The sequence below is a fragment of the Hippocampus guttulatus genome, chromosome 5 (genome assembly GCF_054856545.1).
Source record: "Hippocampus guttulatus isolate MCC_2025c chromosome 5, RoL_Hgut_1.0, whole genome shotgun sequence".
In the NCBI taxonomy this organism is placed as follows: domain Eukaryota; kingdom Metazoa; phylum Chordata; class Actinopteri; order Syngnathiformes; family Syngnathidae; genus Hippocampus; species Hippocampus guttulatus.
The window spans coordinates 8,742,752-8,762,959 of NC_141265.1; the positions used below are offsets into that span (position 1 = coordinate 8,742,752).

The following is a 20,208-nucleotide window of genomic DNA, read 5'->3' on the forward strand; positions in this document are numbered from 1 at the left end:
TTGCTAATGCTTTATTTATATTGCGCTTATATTGAACTGTGTACAGTTCTTCTGAAACATTTATTTTGTGCAATAAAACACTCCCCCCCCCCCCCCCCCCCCCATCTTGCTGCTGTAGACTGGTGCGCCTTATAGTGCGGAAAATACGGTATTTTGTTATTTTATGTTAACTGTTCTTTTGATGGTGGCGCGGGCACCCGCAGCGGCTCCTCTCTCCTGAGGAATGTAATTTAATCTGTGCTGTATGTTGCACATGTAGAAACATTTGACAATAAAGTTGACTTGACTTAATGTTAAATGGGCGTCTGCACACAAATGCCACCCTTTAAATGGTTTCTGACTAACCCAAATAAGTTCAGTTGCACTAGTAGGATTTTCCTGGAGGTTTTGTGCCAACACTGACTTCTATTTTGAATTGTTCATAAATACTGTTCTACAGCCCCAGTTTCAGTTGAAGAAAACCACAAAAGGAAAAAAAAAATCATTTGAGTTTTATACACAACGGTGGTAAAAAAAATTCCAATTGATTTTTTGGGTCCCCCCCCACCCACCCCCACAGCACAATAAAATGATATTTGAACAGTGGTACATGTTCTGTAGACTTTTGATATTATACAAGTCAACTGTTCGGTGAGACACAAACGACACTTTAGTGTCTCACACTCTATGTAGTGTTGAATAAAGCTGTAGCTCCGGGCCTGGAGGGCCACTGTCCTGCCTGTTTTCCAGCTCTCCCGCCTGCAACACACCTGATTCAGATGATCAGCTCATCAGCCAGCTCTGAAGCAGCATTAGAATGATCCCGATTATTTGAATCAGGTGTGTTGCTCCTGGGAGAGCTGGAAAACAGTCAGGACAGCGGCCCTTGAGGACCGACTTTGGACACCCCTGTTGTAGAGAGTAGCATGTTTACAGGGACCAGTACCTGAGGGGTCCAGTTTCAATCTCTTGTGCTCCTTGCGGATGTAGATAGGAGGAAGCTTGGCCTCAGGAATGGGGGTGGTGTCATACATCAGACACATTACGGAGTCTATATAAATATCATTGTCATCCTGTGGTGGTGTGGGTGGAGTCCAAACCTATGTTGTGATCACAAGAAAAAACATTTACAAATGAAGAGAATCCCAGGGGTGGGGTGAAGGGGCAGCATATGCCCTCTTTAAAAAAAAGGCATCTTGATTGTTGAAAACAACAACACAAAAACCTCCTACATAAATTATCATCTCTTACCGGCATGATTTCGGTGTGCCCATCCTCAGCAGTGAACACATACTCCTAATAAAAAAAAATTAAAAAGGTTTGACAATAGTGTTAAACATAGGTTGTAAAAACAGGTTGTGAAAAGTAAGATTCAATGACCAGCCACCATATTGTAAGCATCTTCTCTTGTATAGGTGAAAAGCTCTTCAGCTCCCTCCATCAGATGCTGATCCTGCTCCTCCTCTTTCAGTTTCTGCAGCTGCTGCAGCTCCCAGCCTCTCTTAGAACACTCCAATCGCTCCTGAGCAAAATGTCACAAATGAGTCACTTGGTATGTTGACAAGCACTAGACATAATTTGATCTTTATCTCAACTATGTTCACCTCCACACCACTTGGTAGCAAAGATGCTTCTTTAACTTTTGCAACAAGGAGGTTGTCAGTTGTTCCTTGCTAAAGCCCGATGCACACAAAAGACAGTTGGCCGTTTAGTCTGGATCTTGCCCCTTGCTAAACAAGGATGACAAAACTGCAGACTATCTAATGTTTTATCAGACAATCTTCTGGTCTGAGGTGCGTTAAATGTGAATTTGTCTGGATAACAGGGTCCAAAAATGGCTCGGGTCAACTATCATAATATTTACAGCCAAAAATCTTAGGTCTTGGGGAAAGCCGACGTCTGTGTGACGAATAGAATTTAGCATATCAAAGAAGCGCACTACCTGAGGAACACGGAAGTGACTGCAAAGAGAAACAAACATGTCCGAGCCGATGGTTTTTGTATAGAGGCGGGTTCCCCAGGAGGCACGATCCTTTCTAAAACACTCAGGAATTATCGGCGCAACACATCCGACCATGTAGATTGTGTGTGGTCATGTGAGACTTATGTCTCAGAGGACTTTGTTTCGAGATTAGTGGTGGAAAAGAATCTTTGTGTATGGTGTTCTGTCTTGAGATTACTGGATCACGCGACACTCAGTGTAACCATAACTGTTCACGCCCTGATCCGCCTCCATTTGCACCCTGTCGCAGAAGCGTTGTATATGAAAATAGAGCCCTTAGTGTGAAATGTGGGCTTTATAAAGTAAGCAATGACTTAGTCCGTTGTACGGCAACAGGTGGCTACAAAAGTTCTCCAAGAGTGGACTTGGGCACCAATGTGACAGATCCATTTTTGTTCTACTTCATCAAAAGCAATATCTACCTTCGCCGTTTTCCCCTGGGCATCCTTGAACACCTCAGCACATCCCATCGAGATCATCATCACAACAATTTGACCCGATTCTCAGTTCCCTTTTATGTAATACAACAAGCAACACAAGAAACTAACAGACACGCTGGCTACATTACTCACCCTGCCATCCAAACAGAGTAAGCTGTGAGTGTAGTTCTCCCTTCAGCTGACGATGGCCCAAGAGGGCTCGCAGATTTTCTCTACTGCAAACACCAGTAGGCTTCTCTACATAATAAAGATGACTATCCATCCGACTGCTGGACATCAGACCACTTTCTAACATCTTCCTCGTACTCTGTAATTCCATAAGGATCGGAACGTTGCTTTCCATCTGGCAACGTTAGTTTTTTTAGAGTAATTTTCACAATCCTTAACTCGGCTTGTGTCAAAATTAACAAACCCTGCCATTATTTCTGCGCCAACAGCATCCTGATTGTGTCATCTTTGTTAACAAAATGGGTCTATATTTGACATTAATTTAATCCCATTTGAAGCATGACACAAAGTGGGCATTTGTGGACGGTTCATTTATTACGTGCAGCAATGAGGTGACATCATCTTTAGTAGATGTCTCCATGAAACAAGGCGATCGAGGAGCATTGCCTTATACCTCCAAAATATTTCTACCTTCTCTGCCATGCTACTCTGGCGATCTGAGATGGTAAAAATGAGCCACTGATTTGACTGGTTTGATAATGTCTGCGTCACATGAAATCTTTCTTTTGGTCTCCGTCAACCAAAGTTGTGTGAAAAAGCCTTAACACCTCTTTTGTTCAAATATGATCCTCCCTTTTGCTTCCTTCCGTATAAGACTGTCAAAACAGAAAAAACTGAAAACAGGCTCTAATATTCTATCAATACAAGTGCACAGAGAGAAATGTGTTTTGCAATCAAATTGTGGGCTAGTCTTTATCTCGCTTACACAGCCGAATTAAATGTTTGCGCACATGCATTTAAAGTCGGGCACAGTTTTTCATGATTTGAAATGCCAGCTCTACTTGCACCATTAGACCATATTTTATTTGTATAACATGTGACCATTAGGCCATAAGATTTTGGATTACTCTAATTTACCTTGAGAGCGGTTTCATCGTCACTGATATGAAGGTACTCCAGATAGTTCAGGGCATATCTTTCAATTGGTGTGAGCTGTTTGAAAGAATACAGATGTAAAAATTTAGGATGGAAACAAAATATTAAAATTGAGTTTCACTGTTTGTTCAATGAATGTACCTGTTCCATAACTGCATTCAATTCCTCAATCTCAGAAGACTCTTCGTTAGTTTGGCTCTCAGACTCATCAGCCATTTCACACTGCTTGCTGGAAATTGCTGTCTCCCCAACATTCACATCTTCTGCTACTGGTGAATCCTCCAAGTTAATGCTATGGAGAGCTTGGATGTAGGGTCTCGCCACTTTTGGGGAGATGGTCTCGGAGGCTGATGGCTCCTGATGAAGGACAACAAACTCCTCCACCTTTTCCCCTGAGCCCGCTTCCACCTCAAACAAATCCTGGATTGTCCGCTAGAATTAGAGCAGACAAAAGTCATTTCGCATACGTAATCTAATAGGTATGAATTTTGCAAAACAAAAAACAAACCACAACATTCTTCTGAGACTTAAGGACAAAATAAGGATGAGCTTATCTTACTTGTGTGAGGAAAGCAAGAGTATAATCAGTGCCCTGGGCAGCCACCTCTCTGATTAGGTCCTTGGTTCCATTCTTCAATAGTTTCTCCTCAATCGAGTTTCCACTCTCCAACCTGGGCAAACAAACATGGGAAAACTTTAGTAAACTCCCAACTTGTTCATCTTGTGAACGTAAACAATTATATGTAAAACAGGAATTGGTGAGTTTGCAATGAAAATATCACCTGTAAATGTGTATATCCTTCGCGCGTCCAATTTTGTCACACCATTCTTGGGTGCGGGCATCCATGCTAGGATTTAGGTCTGTGTCATAGAAAATGATGGCATCTGCATCAAGGATCGTTCCGACTGAAGAACAGCAGAGGTTTGTCAGGATGCTGCAGAAAATCTGCCTGTTCCTGTTAAAGGTCCTTATAGTCTCCTGCAAGGAAACCAACATGTGAGTGGAAAAAAAGAAGCCTTCGACAACAGTCATGGTCCAGGGTTTTAACTATACTGATGTGCACAACAATTTTGGGCCCTGAAAGGAACAGAGTCCAACAGGGAGGGAATAGTGCACAATAATATATCCCCTTGAGCCAGAACTCTGCACTGTCACTGCGAGGTCCTGGTGTTAGACGGGGAAGTAACAACCACGAACAATACACTCATTGTCATGAGGTCTCAATTTCTAAAAAGGAACAGCAATGTCTCACTGAAATTACAAAACAAATGTTGTGAGATGTATTGTCAATCACAACAACTTTTCTACCTGTCGCTCGTCTGGACTGTAGCTTTCATCCACGCGCACGTAAGTGAGCTGCCTATAATCGAGGAATGCCTCCAGGATGTCAAGCATCTTCGCCATCTGAGTGAAGATGAGGACACGGCGATTGTCTGACCTCAGCTTCTGCAGCAGAATGGCCAGGGCTTCTAGCTTGCCTTTTGATGAAAAACATATCCATGGTTAACATTCTACAAAAAAATACCGTAAATCTGCACATGCTTCAGATAACTATTATAGATAAGCAGCTCGTTCACATCTTGTAATGGGTCTTGGTGGAACACAAGTGTCGGCAAACTGCTCTTCAAAGCGACTGTTTTGCAGCCACATCTTGCAAGGTTTTTTTTGACCGATGTCAGTCTTGTCAAGCACTGAATCTTTTCCAGGCTAAAGATGTGGACTTCCATTTTAATTACTCATAGATGGGACACTCCTCTATATTTGAAACAAAAGTTGTGTTCCCTGTGTCTCTTCATATTCCAGCTGTCAAGTCAGCTTTATTGTGACAAAGTGCAACAACAACCGTGCATGTAACTGCGCATATGGAACAACTTCACTGTCAAAGTGCACATGCCCATTTTTCTTCTTCTTAATATTTCTAAATGACGGAATTCTGTCGCCATGAGGGAGGTCTTTTGTCCCTGTATGCACAGCGTCCGATGGAAAAAATTGAACCCCATCAGGATGTATATGTAACAACAGGCAGGAAGAGAACCCAACCAACCTGAATCCATCTGCATTAGCTGACGATCCGGAGAACAGAAATGATGCCTCGCGACCAAGTGGTGCATCTCACAAGTATGGGGAGCAAAAGATTCCTGCAGCTGACTGTGGAGTAACTTCTGTTTAATGGTGTAGAGGATGGGAGGATTGGCTGCATACAATCTAGGAGGAGGTGCAACAGCTGTCGGCACCACACATACCAGCCTACAAGAAGACAAGGGGAGAGTGATTGGGAATTATCAACAAAATATCATTTCAACTGTGACCACATTTAACTGTTTTAAATAGGGCTTGAACGACAAGCCATCAATGAAATAACACCCCAAAAAAGGCTCCTAAAATTGTTCTTATGCACTCAAGCTTTAACAGCGAGGTAAAACAGTAAGCACCCTTTGGCAAGGTTGTTGGTAGCCTGCATCCGGTCCTCAACAGAGAGCAGGGTAGACTGCAGTGCAGAGGTGGTTGCCACACGGGTGTTCTGGGTCCTCACGCAACTCTCTCGACCCACCCACATCCATCCTCCAGCAGTTAGAGCAGAGTGACCAGGCTCTGAGCTCACAGTGCATGCCTGCAACAAGTCTGACCCATACAAAACCCGACGGCTGCAGCGACGTTCATTTGCGTCAAAGAGGAGGCTCAACCGCTGCTTTGCCTGCTGGGTCTTTTCTTCTGAAGACTCCTGAAGGAAATTGTAAACAAGGCCACAAAATGTTTAGTTTGATTACAAAACTTTTGCCATGAATTGTTCCTCGAGCGATCTCTGAAGTAAGGTAAATACCTGTGAGGCAGCAGCAGTGAGCTTGTTGGAGGTTGCTGTGGCATTTGTTGTCACACCTAGTCCAAATATACTGTATGAGCTGAAGGACACGTACTTCGAAGTCGCATACTATTGCTAATCGCTGTGGTAAAATCTGATTTACAAAACAAGATGGATGATGGAATGGTAATGGATGTGTCACCTTGCTGGACTGTTGGCAGAGCTGGATGAAGTGCACTGGGTGAAGCTGAGGAGGCATTGGAGTTAGGGATAGCTTGTGCCATCGTTTGCATAACCATAGAACCCTGGGGCCTGATGATTTGCTGCCCAGGAGCTGATACAATTTGTAGAATGTTTCCTAAAATCATGATATATAAATAAGCAATTACAATGGGTGCTGATTTAACCACATTTTTAAGTGAGAAAAAGGCTGTTATTATGGAGAGGGAAATGATGCAAACGTTTTCAGGCTGAAGCAAATGCAATAAGTAAAATGATCTTTTCAGGAAATTGGCTCTGAAGTACGAGGAACATCAGTTTGTGATGACTGTGCTCGAGTGTTATACTGTTAATAAGCTACATGAATGTGTCTTAGCACACAACTTTGGAAACAAAAACAACAACAGGCTAACACAAATTAAAAGTTTAAGAGTGGTACCTGGGGATATATTATATTAAGAAGTGTACCTTGGAGCTGCAAAGGCTGTCCAGTGGTGAGCTGGCGGAGTTGACTGGGGGATAACGTAAACTTGTTGCCTTGAAATTGCAGAGTGACAGGAGTCTCTGGCTGGGAGATGCGATTCTGACTGCCAGCTATGTTGGCAAGCTGGGCAATTTTCACTGCATCTCCACCTTTAACGAGAAGGAACAATATAAAAACAAAATAAAAGATATGAACATGAACTTCAGAAATACTGGGCAGGAAAAAAGGTGGGATGATTAGTGCAAAAAGAGTGTAGCTGCTGCTACAAGCACTAGTCCCACCTCATTTTTACAGCTTTTGATCAGAGAAACATATTTTTGAAAGTGGAAGAAATCAAAATTTAAGCATAGTTGCTCGACTTGGACTTCAATGGAAAAAAGTCAAATTAGAGTACCCGGTACTCTGTCAAAAACGAAATGAGTCATATCATTTTCATTTCACATTTAGATAAAGTTTTATGCAAAATATGTACATACTACAAATAAAAGTGAACCTTGCTCTGTATACAATTAATATATATATTTTTTTAAATCATGGTGATGGACACCACGGCAGAACACAAAGCAGACAAATCTAAGCTATCCCAGTCTGACTCATAATAATGAGCAATTAAGAAAAAGAGCGAAGTAAAGATTTAAAAGATTATTTTAATAAATCATGGGTTACGGATGGGTGAATATAGATACCAGGTAGCAGTATTGTACTCATGCCGGCCTCATTTAAATATATTGGGCTCTCGTAAGGGTGCCCGATACCGGTCAACGAAATACAGTTGCCCCCTTTGTAGCTGTTTTAACATCAGGAACCAAAAGGCATGCATGGCTGACAGTACATTTTTCAAAGTGAACTCTAAGTATATGCATGTTTATAAGGTTGATTGTGCTGCTTAGAGTGAATTCTTTGTGTGTTACTTACCTTGAGTTGCTGTAGAAGCTACAGTGGTGATGGGGGACTTTCCCCTCATCTGGGCTGAGTTAGATGTGGAAACAGAGTTGGTTGAAGTAGAAAAGCTTGTTTGAGGATTTTGTCCTACTGCACTTGTGATGGCAACTAGCCGCCCTTCTGGCTTTGTCCCATATTGCACTGGCTGGAATAATCTTATTTGGAAAGACATTACAACATCATGATGTGACAAATCTTGATGTAATACTCACATTATATTAAAAATTGAACAAAAAATGTCCCTTCAAACCTCATCGGTTTTATTGGGCATGGCTTGGGATGTGACGGTTGTTCAGGACCACTGTAAATCTCCTCGATAAGCTGTTGTGTGACCTTTAGTTTGGGTATTGCTTCTTCAGTCTGATACCGAGTCAGCCGATTCTCATTACTGATCAAGTCAAACAGGGACAGATTTGTATCCTAAAATGATAAAGTCAAGGGCGAGAGCAGAAGAAAATAATTACGAGTGTCACATCACGTCATATTGTATGGAATATCACGACTTAAATTATTCATAAAGTTATGCACTGTAAAAAAAAAGGGAACAGGATTTTAGCATTATTTCTAAAGATTATAGCTGAGATCCCAATTAATTAAACCATGGCTTGAAGGGATCTTTGATTTGCCTTACTAACTAGAATAGCTGAGGAAAAGTTATGATATTGTGAGTACAAATGACAAAATTGTATACTTTGCTGGAGTCATTCTGCATTGCTTCCAATATGAGTGATGGGCTATCATATGGCAGAGGAGCGCAGAAGTAGGAGCTGCTTGTCTCTCGAGGTACAACCAAATCAGGGTGGTTACACACACGTTGCAACTGCATCAAGACCTGAAGCACACTGACGAAATGACCAGTCTTAAGGGCCTCCTGGGATCTAAAAACACAACCAAACAATGGACAAGTTCATTTACCAACATACGTTCCTATAGTTTCCAGCTGCCTAAGTTATAGTCCAATTAAGAGGTGATAATAAAGGGAATTTATTGTGGTCATCGTAGGAAATCAAAATCAAGACTTTTAAAGTTATATACTTGGGGGGATAATAACAGCTCCAATTAGCTTTATTAAAACACACACACACACACACACACACACACACACACACACACACAAACACAGACCTCTGATGTTTTGGTTTGCAACAGTAAAAAAAATCAGCCAAGCGATGGCATGCATTCTGAAGATATTGTAAATTATGTCAAGGCACCACAGAATTAGAATGGGTTGTACTCTCAACATAAAAATGAGTTGGCTTAGAAATGTCATATGTCATAACAAGTTGTTTTTTTCTATCTTCTGCTAGAGCTATGCTGAAAATGTTCTGAAAAACCACATGAAATGTGATGTGTGAATTAAAGTGTTTGTGCTACGTCCCTGAGGTTCACCGACAGAAAATCTCACCCGGGTTGAGTAAGGATATCCTCATACATGCTCTTCTGTCGGCTGGAGAGGCGGCACTTCAAGATGTGCTCATACTTTTTTGGCAACTGCTTCTCCACTTCCCTTTTGGAGCGCCTCAGAATGAAAGGCTGAATCATCTAGCAGTAAGATGAATTGGATTTTAGGTTTACGCACCTTTACATATTTGCTCAATAAATCCAAAACAGTATGTAGAATTGTTTAGATGTAGAGTTATTGTTCGTCGTAGTATACCAACCCTGTGCAGGCGAATTACAAGTTTGTGATAGTAGTCCTGATTCTGGTCAGTGCCTGCCTTAACAGGGAAGTCAGAGTAGGGCCTGGTGATTCCTGGCATGAGGAAGTGGATCATAGTCCATAGCTCCTTTAGAGTATTCTGTAGTGGTGTATTGATGAGGAGGATCCGCTGCTCACTGTAAAATGCATTGAAAAATAAATAAAGTACTTGCAACACTGTGTCTTACAAAATCATTTAAAAGAGTCAAGTGTTTGTGAAAGAGTGTCAAAATCCCCAAATGAGATTCTCAGAAAAATAATGATGATCAGTAAATTCACCTTTGGAGAGCAAATATGGTTTCCCAATGTTTTTCAGTCATATTTTTGATGAGCTGCACCTCATCCAGAATGAGGTGTCTCCACTTTTGCCTCAGAAAATGTCTGCGGTCCTTCATCATCAGCTTGTACGAAGTCACACATACATGGAGGCTGTTTGATTCGCGCCACCTCTGGAGTTCAAATCAGACCAGATGATATGACGTTTCTTTATAAAGTGATTATATAGTTTTCATTATCACAAAAACACCAACCGTTCTCTGAACTTTACGCTCCTTCTCAGTTCCCAAATACAAGAGGATTTTAAGGCCAGGACACCAGCGCTTGAACTCCACTTCCCAGCTGAGCAATTTACATGTCCTAACCACAATGAGATGAGGCCCCCACACACCTGTTGGGGGAAAAAATGAAACAAATGACATTTACTACATCATACAAACATGTCCTGAAAACATACAGTGTGTGTGTGTGTGTATATATATATATATATATATATATATAAAAAAAACAACAACAGAAGCAGAAACATACCCTCTTGGCCAGCTAAGTGTGCCATGTAAGCAACGGTTTGTACAGTTTTGCCAAGGCCCGTTTCATCAGCGAGGATACCATTGAGGTGCTTCTTGTAGAGTTTCACCATCCAGTCAACACCGATTTGCTGATATTCTCGCAGTGAGCCATGAAGTAAAAATGGTGCAGGACTATGAGTCTAGTAAAAGAAAACAATTACAACAACACTGAAAAACATGAGAAATGATTCCTTCATCTGCCTATGAGTCTTACCGACGAAGTGGCCTTGAGGGTACCCTTCGGCAGAAGGAGCTCTGTTGCAGCAGCCACTTCAGATATGTCTCTGGCAGGTTTCCCCTCAGAATTGTGAGAAGAGGTCTTGTCGGGACCACAAAATTGGTCCACAATGAGAAGAGAGTCTATCAGCACTGCCTCAAGTGGACTGCTCGCAGGGCACGTTATTGCTGAAAAATAAGAACAATATCACTTAGGGGGGAAGGACAAATCTACCTGCATAAAATAGTTGGTACGCTCTGTTACAAAAAGAATAACTCAAAATGGTCTATAAAATACCTTTGAAAGTAAGAAGAACAAAAATTTTTAAAAATATCTATTTTTTTCTCATCGGTACAAAAGATTCTCACATCAGCTTTGTGCCTTGTCATTATAAATTGTGGCAAACCCGTCACGTCAGTTTCCAAGTAATTTCAATGACCATTGTGTGTTTTTCTTGAACAATTTTGTCCACATGTGTAAAACATACTGAACAAAAACAATAAAACCACAACAACAAAAATCAGCATACTGGTACCTTCAGTCTCTTCATCATCCTGATTACTTTGAGGACTTGGCTGAGGCCACTCAAAGCCATCAGCGTAGGCACCGGCATATTGCTTCCTCAAAGCATCCAGAGGCAACTCAGCTAAGCGCAAATGACAAAAAAAGCATAACCGTAATAAATATAGAACCTTGATACAAAGTGGCACCTTGAAATCCAAGTTTAAGTAATTTCGTGACAATGCTCCTAACTCAGATTTAAATACAGTGACGTGACTGAAAATGCCAATGATACGGTACAGCCCCCTAAAAGATACAAAAACATTTTTATAATGTTTCTGAATTACGAAAAATTGTACTGTGTGCGAGCGTGCACACACAAACACAGACCTCTGATGTTTTGGTTTGCAACAGTAAAAAAAATCAGCCAAGCGATGGCATGCATTCTGAAGATATTGTAAATTATGTCAAGGCACCACGGAATTAGAATGGGTTGTACTCTCAACATAAAAATGAGTTGGCTTAGAAATGTCATATTGTAGGAGCCTTGTACAGTGCATAAAATTTGATAGACACTAATATTAACACCAACATGTACACATTCTACACTCATTGGCTAAATTTCCTCAGCTTCAGACCATGTCTTCCATTTCCAAATTTATGCTTTACTGTTTAGTGTGGGACAACACACTATGATAATAGCTTGTACAGTAAATGTGAAGTCTAATGCTGTGGGTGGGTTAGGGGGAATTCTGGCCAGAGAAGTAGAGGGCAATACCGTCTTTCGCAAGCTCAACCAACTCTGCTTTGTAATCAGCTGCTCCCTCCAGATCCTCTTGTTCCTCTATTGTGCTCTCTTCATCTAGAACACACAAAAAACAGTCACTCTGTAATTTGACTTTATGAATTTTGCACTTCACAGCACAAATAACTTAAAACCTTTTTTAAATAATATATTTTTTTAATTCTATGGTTGAACACATACCGGCTTCAACACTCAAAGGTGAATTTGATTTTCTTTTTCTACACACACTGTGAAGCTCCTAAAAGAGAAAATATATGTAAAATGTGATTTTATACTTTCATATTTGTGTTCAAGCAGAGAACATACCTCTTTATCAGCTGTCTTGCCAACAGAATGACCTGGTATCATAACAATTGAATTTGTAGATGATTATTATACATATTTTAATCACAGGAAAAATGTGAAATGAATAAACCATACCTTTGACTGATGCCTTCTGTAAGCTAAGCGCTCTAATCCTTTTTTCATTAATTTCAAAGTGAAGTTTAATGTCCACAACCTGACAAAAAGTTATACATTCAAATGGTTTGAATTTGATCTCATAATAAATTGGTACTGATTCAAATGTCCTATACGATGGATCCTGACAATTTTAGGAAGCATACCTGCTCAATGTTAGACCAAAAGAATTCCACTTCTCTGGCTAGTGTGCTGGCAATCTGGCGAAGATTAATTTCCCTTTCTTTCTTTGACCTCTCTACACTTTTCCTCTGCTCTTGATGGTAACGTGTACATGTGCGTGCCAGCTGAAACAGAATCAGAAGACATTTCAACTTTATGTATCAAATTCTGGAGACTTTTGAACATTTCAAACATTACATTCATTGTACCTTCTTTGCCGCAGCCTCTTTCCATCTTCTCTCCTGGACAAAGTCGGCTGCCATCCACTGCATCTCCTCCAGGAGGTAGTCCCAGTGGGACTTTGGACGAACAGCCTCCACAAGTTTGGGAAGCCTACTGGCTGACCACTGGCCGTCCTTTCTCAGCTCAGATATGCGTTGGTGCACTTGATTCTCCTAAAGATATGACAGGAGAAGAAAAGGCACAGACACCCTGAACCGGTTGCCAGCCAATCGCAGAGTAACAGCATAATCAAATACAATTAAAAATAAATGTTTTGGTCACACATTCCCCTTCAATTATGCTGCTCATTCCAGTGTGCACGCCTTGGCCATCTGGGCAAGACAGATATAGCATACAGAAATACTATCCTGGAGAATGAGCTCATCCCCCATCTTCTCAGTACATAATTGATATTAGGGGTTATTCACAGAAGATAAATATGCCTGTGAGTATTGAAATATTGTTTGTCTATGTGTGTTGCAGCACTGTTTGTGTTCAGATATGCGTCGTGGTGAAAGGACACTTTGATCCTCTCCTCTTTCATCTATAACTACTTCAGACAAAGTGTATGCAGAAATGTGGTGATGATTGCACGACTGTCTGTGTCATATGTGTTATTTTTGTTATATTGACTTCAAAATGGCGCCGCGAGAGTGGCTGCCTTTTCAGCAGCTCTTAAAATTTGTTGTTCTACTTCTTCCTTTCATAACATTGCTGCTGTGAATTGGGAATTTCTCCATTGCGAGACTAATAAAGGTTTTTCTTATCTCTTAAAGCTCAACAACAAAGACGTACATAGACGCTACTTCGCGAGCCCATGTACCTTTGGAGTTTTCCTTTGTTATGGAAACATTTCGGTAGCAGAGACTAAGTGGTTGCCTTAAACCCATGTGTAATTCTCTTTGTTTTAAGTTTAGTTTGACAGTGGCCTGCCAAAAGTGGCAATATACAGCTTGAACCCTTTTTGAAGAAAATGTATGGGTTATAGCTACCAAACTGCCACTTATTGGGAAGTGAGTTCAGTCAAGGGCCACCATACAGCCCTTGTATGTCAATTTTGCACTTGGAGATCACAGCAAAAACAAAAGAGGCCAATAGACAGCCTGCAGATCAGAAACCGGTCACTCATCTCAACGCACCGCTATAAGTGAAATGAGACCAAAAAAAAAAAAAAAAAAAAAAAACCCAATGTAAAACTCTTATTTTAATTATAATCAAGACTATGATGTTAGTTTATATAAAGAGCTCAATCATCAAAAACCTAATCCAGTGCGAGAGTGACTCCACCACCCTTGTGGCTTTTCTCCTCTTTTTAAACTTTTTTTACCTTGTTTGTTTGTATTCCTGAACCTCAGTGTGTTTCTTCTATTGTATAAACGTGGACATGCCTATCTGTACTAGCCTGGAGCCACTGCAATGTTTATAGTCAGGATCAGCTGTGAGCAACAATGGTTATCAGCACTTAACCTGACAGCAAGGAGGAAATGGGGATGTAGTGCCGGTGCAGAGCAGTGAGCAACGAAAGTCTCCCAACCCGTCTGGATGTCTCTTATCATAGCTAATGTTAGCTCTATCCCCAATAAGATGGACAAGCTCGTGGCACTTCAGTCCCTCTTATGTCAGCTGCTGTCGTTTATGGAGTCCTGGCTGGCATCACTGACAATGGGCTCACTCATTTTGCGTGAACTTCTCTTTACTCTGTACTGTGTCCAGGTTCATGTATGTTGTTTTTGATCCATGAGCACATCTAAATGGGTAGCCGACACATCTGTCTCCTCCTTGCTTGCGAATTATTTTTTGTTTCCTGCAACAATTAATGCAGCTGAAACGATGCAAACATTTCCCCATTGGGGAATTAATAAAGGTTATTACAATTTAAAAAAAAAGGACTAAATCACTTATAACCAAGAAACTAAAAAAATGTGCATCCAGATTGGTTATTCTGAAACTTACCAGTTTAGCTTGCTCAACTTGCTTATCTTGGGCAGCCTCCTGCGACGACGACTGCATGGTTGCACTTTGACCAAAGCCACTCATTTTGATTCCAGAGTTACCATTTGTTCCTGTCAGTTTGGACTGGGTGCTTGGGTTTGTATTGGCAGCAAGTGGGCGCAGAGGACTTGTTGGTTGAGGGGTCGGAACACAGTTTGAAGTAGGGGTAGGAGCAGATGACATTGAGGTGAGCGATATTGAGTTGGTCATAATCCTTTGAATGGGTTGAGCTGACTCTGCACCGGGACGACCAAGAGTCACCGTCTATGTGGAAGGGAACAAATCTTAAGATTGTATCGCAATTTAAGTGTAAACATTAATGCAAACTGTACGCATATGTCTTCAGGGAGACTGACCGCTTGCCCTGTCTGTAGCATTGCCTGGTTTTGCTGCTGCTGGGGAGGCAACTGGATATGAAGACCTGATTGCATCTGCTGTTGGAGCTGGGTCTGGAGTTGTGTGTGGGGATTTGCTGATGCCATGATTGCGCCACCTGCCTGCACTTTCACCTGTGCTTGGAGCTGACCACCAGGTTGGACTGTACTCTCCACAATCTGAGCCTGCTGGGACAGTGTCACTGGCAGGCCAGTCATTGGGAGAGACCCTTGTGGCAACCTGCCTGGCAGCTGAGGAGGTGGAGTATGTAGGCTAGCTGCATTTTGCACTGGAGGTCCTTTGGATGGGTCATACTGTTGTTGGTTCTGCTTCTGTCCTGCAATTTGGACCACTTGAGGTGTCGGCGGCATCCCGCCTAGACACATAAAAAACAAATTATAGGACAAACAAAGGGCAGACGTACAAAGAAATAAAGATGCGTGTATTTACATATGAAGCCCTGTAAATGTCTTGTGGTCTTGCTAGAATATATATTTTTCTTAATTGAATACAGGTGTTTGGTAGCTTTCCCTGAATAATAGAAGCTAATCATAAATTAAATAACACTTGAATGTTTTAATTGGAGCTCCTGAGAACAGCGCCAAATGAAATAGATGAAATTGATTGAACAGAAGTATACTACTTCCTGATGATCATAGCATAAACTAATACAGCAGAATGATTACAGAAGAAATGAAATTAATGTGGTCATCTACATGTCTCTCAAACAAAACATTAGATAGTTTAATGCAAAATCAAAGCATTGCATTTCATGTTGAATGTGGTTAAAATGTCCAAAACTATAGATGCACTGAGAGGTTTGGAAAGAGTAAAGATGTTTAAAAGGAAAGGAAAATGGGGTAGAAAAAACAACAACAAAAAGACAGCGAAAAGGGAAAATAAAACTACAAAGCAGACACACAAAAACGGCATGTTTCACATGCATGCATGAAAGCTATGTCATTCGAGCAGTATTCAAGGCGTCAGAATGCCTCACGGCAGCAAAGCACAGAGGTGAGCGCAAGGACAAACATTGGGTTTTGCAGACAGCAGGCCTGAGCGGAGCTGTGCAATCTAAAGCAGCGCCTGCCTTACCTCCCTGCACGTCACACCACCAACACCTGGCCCTGACACACCCACACCATCACAATCGCAAAAACCTGTGCAGTGAACGCAAGTCCTCCATATGATTCCCCTCCTACTTAGACTGAGGGAAAGAAGCCAAGTCAGAACAAAATGCCATGAGATAATATGAAGCGAAATCAACTCAATGTGACCATGAGATACACAAAGACACTTAAAAGAGGTATCGGAATAATGACTCAGAAACCTTGTTGATGATGCATGGACAACCGGAGAATGAAAGACTTGCACAAGAAATGACAATGGGCAACCAAAAGACACCGTGACAACAAATGGAGTCAGTTAATGGGAAAACCCACAAGAAAGTGCATTCATTCCCACTGGGTTCCCACTTTCTTTTAATCCAAGTGTAGTTTAACAAAAATAAATGAATAAACCAATCAAATGAAAATAAAAGCCGACATGGCAGTCAGTCGAAAAGACAACTGCTTAAAAAGAAACAAAAACAAATGGATGACAAAGGATGGCCAAAAACACGACAAAAGGAAAATGTTAAGACAAGGCATCTTCCCAGTGTGTGATGACTATTCTTCACAGTTGGAAAATCTTCTTCCCATTTCATCCTGACAGAGAGCCGGTGTTGGTTGAACTAAGCCTGAATTTCCTGAAGAAGGACTGCTGAGAAATCCAGCATCGGAAGATCACCTGATTGATGCTGCTTGGAGTTTATTTGTCAAAGGGGAATGTTTTGGCTCAGATACTTAAATCTTCTTCATGTGAAGAAAGGGAAGCATCCAGCAGCATACGAAGAATGGAGGGCCTCGGTGTAGCACTCCTACCTTGCACAGTTGGCATAAGCTGTTGGAGTGGCACGCCAGGCGATCCTAAAGGAGATACACCAGGATGCTGGAAAATCAGCCCATGGCGACCAACGTCAATCCGGGCTCGTTTAGCCTGATCTGGGATTTAAAACACACAATACCCTCAAAACGGAAAAAAAGTACTCTGCACAGGGCAATGACCTTCCGAAGACCTCACAGGCCACTTCTCCTTCCTCGAAGAAAACACTTCAACATAGAGCGCTAGTAGAGGATGCCAAATATCTAAAAGCAGAAGCAATTAAAGGGAGAAAAGAAAAAGAACAAAACAAGGCGAACGGGGGGGAAAAAAAGCAGCAGACAGGAGTTTTCGATCCTCGCCCTACCTGCTTGCACCATAGCCTGTTGCCTCTTGAAGGCATCCATGTCTGCGGGGTTAGCAAGCGCGCCAGCTGGCCCTTGGAGTACCTATCCCACAAGAAATTCAAGGAAGATGATCTCGTTACCTATAGATAATCCACTGCAGATAGTGTTTCACACAAGGATTGCATCTATTACCTGAAATTGCTGCTGGGCAGAGAAAGCTGCAGATACATTGGGAGGAAGCTGTGTTGCTATGGCAACAGGCGTCACTGCTTGACCATCTTTCCCTGTGACAACTTTTACCTGAGAGAAGCAAAAGTTTTAAAGGAGCACCATTCAAAGAAGGAAAAGATTAATGTTGAGTTGAAAAAGCACTGAATTCTGGCTCAACCGATACCTCATCGTTGATAACCTTTGACTGTTCCTCCTCTTCCTCCTCCTCTTCCAGGTCCAAATCGTTCTGTCTTAAGTAAGTATACAAAGGAACACAAGGCTTCTTTTTGAAAGCCAAGTAGTCCATCATATTTCCTTGAAGATGCTGAAGAAAGAAGAGTTCTATAAGGTATTCATTGAACACCTCCTTTAAATTGTCCATCTTCTTGGCATGGTGCTCTAAGCACTGTTTGCGTAGCTGGGCAATCTCTGGGGTTGAAGGAGCTATCTCCTCTAACTTCTTGGGAACCTGTTTTTTAACAGTGCCTAGTGCAGTGTTGGTGGTTGCAAGGGGATTGTTGGTATTTACTTGGGATGGGCTGGTAAGGGAGGGGCTGGAGGGTGGGATGGTGGAAGGTATACTAAAAGACGCCGTGGTTGTGGATCCAACAGCACCAACAACACTCTGTGGAGTCTTATCAAATATCACAGGCCGTGCGAGCTGCCCTTGTATGATGCTGCTGATCTGTGGAGGTAGGTTAGAAGTGGTAATGTGTCCAGGGCTGCCCAAAGTGGAGAGAGCAGTACTGGTAGCCACGGGACTTTGAGGTCCAAGATGGTGAATGGTGCCTCCAGTCTGTGAGTGAGGCTGAGAAAGACGGCGTTCCCTAACGGAACCTGGTGCTCCTGGAGAAGACAGTTGAATTTGACCAGGAGTTCCAGGTGCAATCTGGGCCAGCCCTGTGCCATCCTGATATACAAAATGACCACTTCCCGAAGGGCTGCCTAAACTAATTTGCCGCACTAACATACCCGCCTCAACAAACCGTGTCGGACTCTGTCCGCACACACCAAGAGTAGCTGTGGGGGCTCCAGGCCTTGTGATACCTTGTAGTGAGACTGGGCTATGCTGGGTGGGGCTTTGCGGCTGCATGGGTTGGGGTAAAGGAGATGTGACCTGGATGTAGGAAGATGGAGCATGCTCAAACCTCCATTGTGGTGTTGTGTGTTGGAAGCCAGGGGATGCTGGGTTTTGCAGGGGAAGCGGGGTTAGGGTGATCTGCTGGTTGCCAGTCACCATTTGTCCCACATTTTGTAAAGTGATGTTCATGTTCTGACCAGTGACTGGGCTGCGACTCATGATTATCTGATAGTTGGGAGATTGAGGAGCTGATGGGCTGGCAGAAGAAAATGTGGTCACAGGTGACTGAGGGTGAGTAACTGTATTTTGTTGCTGTGAAGCTGCCATGGTCGCTTGCTGCTGCTGCTGATCCTCAACTTCTGAGCCACTAACAGACTTGGATCTCTGGAGTTGTCGTTGAATGTTCTGCGACCCACTTCCATGGTGCATTGCGTGACACACTTGCAGTAGCTCGCTCAATAATCTGTGGAGAGGGGGAACAATCCAAGGTTTACTCATAATGTACATAGTGAGGCTTTTAAATGTTCCTGTTGTCTAAATGTCAGATCGTATTTATATCACTTTAGCTTTTAATAAATGAATTATGTGCTCAATTTGTGCTTAAAAGATTGTAACCGGAATACTGTGCCTTATGTGTCAACAACAGCATTAATCTAACATACAGTATAATATTCAATAACCACAGTTGATTTGGGTCTCCTTGAAAGTAAATATAACGTGAAATGTAGTTTTACGAAGAGGTAAAAAAATATTTGATGGTCTTATAAAAATCCACAGTATGTTCCGGAATTGTTATTAATAGCTTTTTGTTTGTTTGTTTTGAATTGCAACAGCCAACAACGCATTTAAATTTGTAGAATCAGATTCAATAGGTGGACACAATAATGACTTTAGGAAAAAAACAATTTCACATTAGGGGTGTTTCGGTATCTCTTCTGTCAAAATATCGATATCGCTCAGGGGCGTAACGTTAGCTTAGCCGGTTTGCATTACATGCAAGGTTCCTCTATAAACAGACCCACATATTGCCAACTCTGAAAGTAAAGGTTTAATGACAGCACACGTACATTGCGTATAATATATCGCCGGACCTGCTACGGGGCTATATAAGCTATTTCAACACATACAATTCCCATCGCTACGGTACGCGTGCTAGCAAACGCTCGGAGTGCTAGCTTGTTATTGCTAGAAGGCCAACAATTACGAAGAATAAATTAAACCGTGTATACTGTATTACTTACATGGTACGACTCTTCTTTCGTCGTTTAATGTTACCTACGTCATTTTATAACAACATAAATGCAGTAACAAATGTTATGCGACGAACTGTAACGTTTCAATATTGCTAACGAATAGTCAATGTTTGAAGCTAATTTCATTGAGCAACATGGCGACCACAGCG

General features: G+C 41.9%; 1 protein-coding gene and 1 non-coding gene across 8 annotated transcripts in view; both read right to left on the reverse strand.

The window, feature by feature from the left end:
• ep400 (E1A binding protein p400) overlaps positions 1 to 20,204 on the reverse strand; it is a 30,494-nt gene extending 10,290 nt beyond the window's left edge. For 6 of the 7 annotated variants that reach the window (XM_086111234.1, XM_086111236.1, XM_086111238.1 and 3 more), the window contains exons 1-35: positions 20,048 to 20,204; positions 17,910 to 19,269; positions 17,708 to 17,815; positions 17,536 to 17,617; positions 15,230 to 15,624; positions 14,835 to 15,137; positions 12,869 to 13,054; positions 12,644 to 12,784; positions 12,459 to 12,537; positions 12,345 to 12,376; positions 12,219 to 12,276; positions 12,012 to 12,095; positions 11,268 to 11,378; positions 10,730 to 10,920; positions 10,478 to 10,655; positions 10,201 to 10,337; positions 9,950 to 10,119; positions 9,633 to 9,807; positions 9,377 to 9,513; positions 8,663 to 8,849; positions 8,222 to 8,391; positions 7,945 to 8,126; positions 7,014 to 7,178; positions 6,529 to 6,684; positions 6,348 to 6,403; positions 5,959 to 6,248; positions 5,571 to 5,773; positions 4,835 to 5,004; positions 4,308 to 4,504; positions 4,085 to 4,196; positions 3,667 to 3,957; positions 3,508 to 3,582; positions 1,367 to 1,501; positions 1,231 to 1,275; positions 926 to 1,079 (exon numbers count right to left, since the gene is read on the reverse strand). In XM_086111234.1, coding sequence (XP_085967360.1) covers positions 926 to 1,079; positions 1,231 to 1,275; positions 1,367 to 1,501; positions 3,508 to 3,582; positions 3,667 to 3,957; positions 4,085 to 4,196; positions 4,308 to 4,504; positions 4,835 to 5,004; positions 5,571 to 5,773; positions 5,959 to 6,248; positions 6,348 to 6,403; positions 6,529 to 6,684; positions 7,014 to 7,178; positions 7,945 to 8,126; positions 8,222 to 8,391; positions 8,663 to 8,849; positions 9,377 to 9,513; positions 9,633 to 9,807; positions 9,950 to 10,119; positions 10,201 to 10,337; positions 10,478 to 10,655; positions 10,730 to 10,920; positions 11,268 to 11,378; positions 12,012 to 12,095; positions 12,219 to 12,276; positions 12,345 to 12,376; positions 12,459 to 12,537; positions 12,644 to 12,784; positions 12,869 to 13,054; positions 14,835 to 15,137; positions 15,230 to 15,624; positions 17,536 to 17,617; positions 17,708 to 17,815; positions 17,910 to 19,235 — 6,481 coding nt within the window. In that variant the 5' untranslated portion in view covers positions 19,236 to 19,269; positions 20,048 to 20,204. Of the gene's footprint in view, positions 1 to 925; positions 1,080 to 1,230; positions 1,276 to 1,366; positions 1,502 to 3,507; positions 3,583 to 3,666; positions 3,958 to 4,084; positions 4,197 to 4,307; positions 4,505 to 4,834; positions 5,005 to 5,570; positions 5,774 to 5,958; positions 6,249 to 6,347; positions 6,404 to 6,528; positions 6,685 to 7,013; positions 7,179 to 7,944; positions 8,127 to 8,221; positions 8,392 to 8,662; positions 8,850 to 9,376; positions 9,514 to 9,632; positions 9,808 to 9,949; positions 10,120 to 10,200; positions 10,338 to 10,477; positions 10,656 to 10,729; positions 10,921 to 11,267; positions 11,379 to 12,011; positions 12,096 to 12,218; positions 12,277 to 12,344; positions 12,377 to 12,458; positions 12,538 to 12,643; positions 12,785 to 12,868; positions 13,055 to 14,834; positions 15,138 to 15,229; positions 15,625 to 17,170; positions 17,291 to 17,535; positions 17,618 to 17,707; positions 17,816 to 17,909; positions 19,270 to 20,047 lie in introns of all 7 variants that reach the window. The other variant, XM_086111239.1, reaches the window with a different exon arrangement.
• LOC147204939 (small nucleolar RNA SNORA49) lies at positions 4,581 to 4,709 on the reverse strand. The gene has a single exon (XR_015101055.1). It is a non-coding gene; the product is annotated as a small nucleolar RNA SNORA49 (small nucleolar RNA).
• Positions 20,205 to 20,208: the final 4 nt, after the last annotated feature.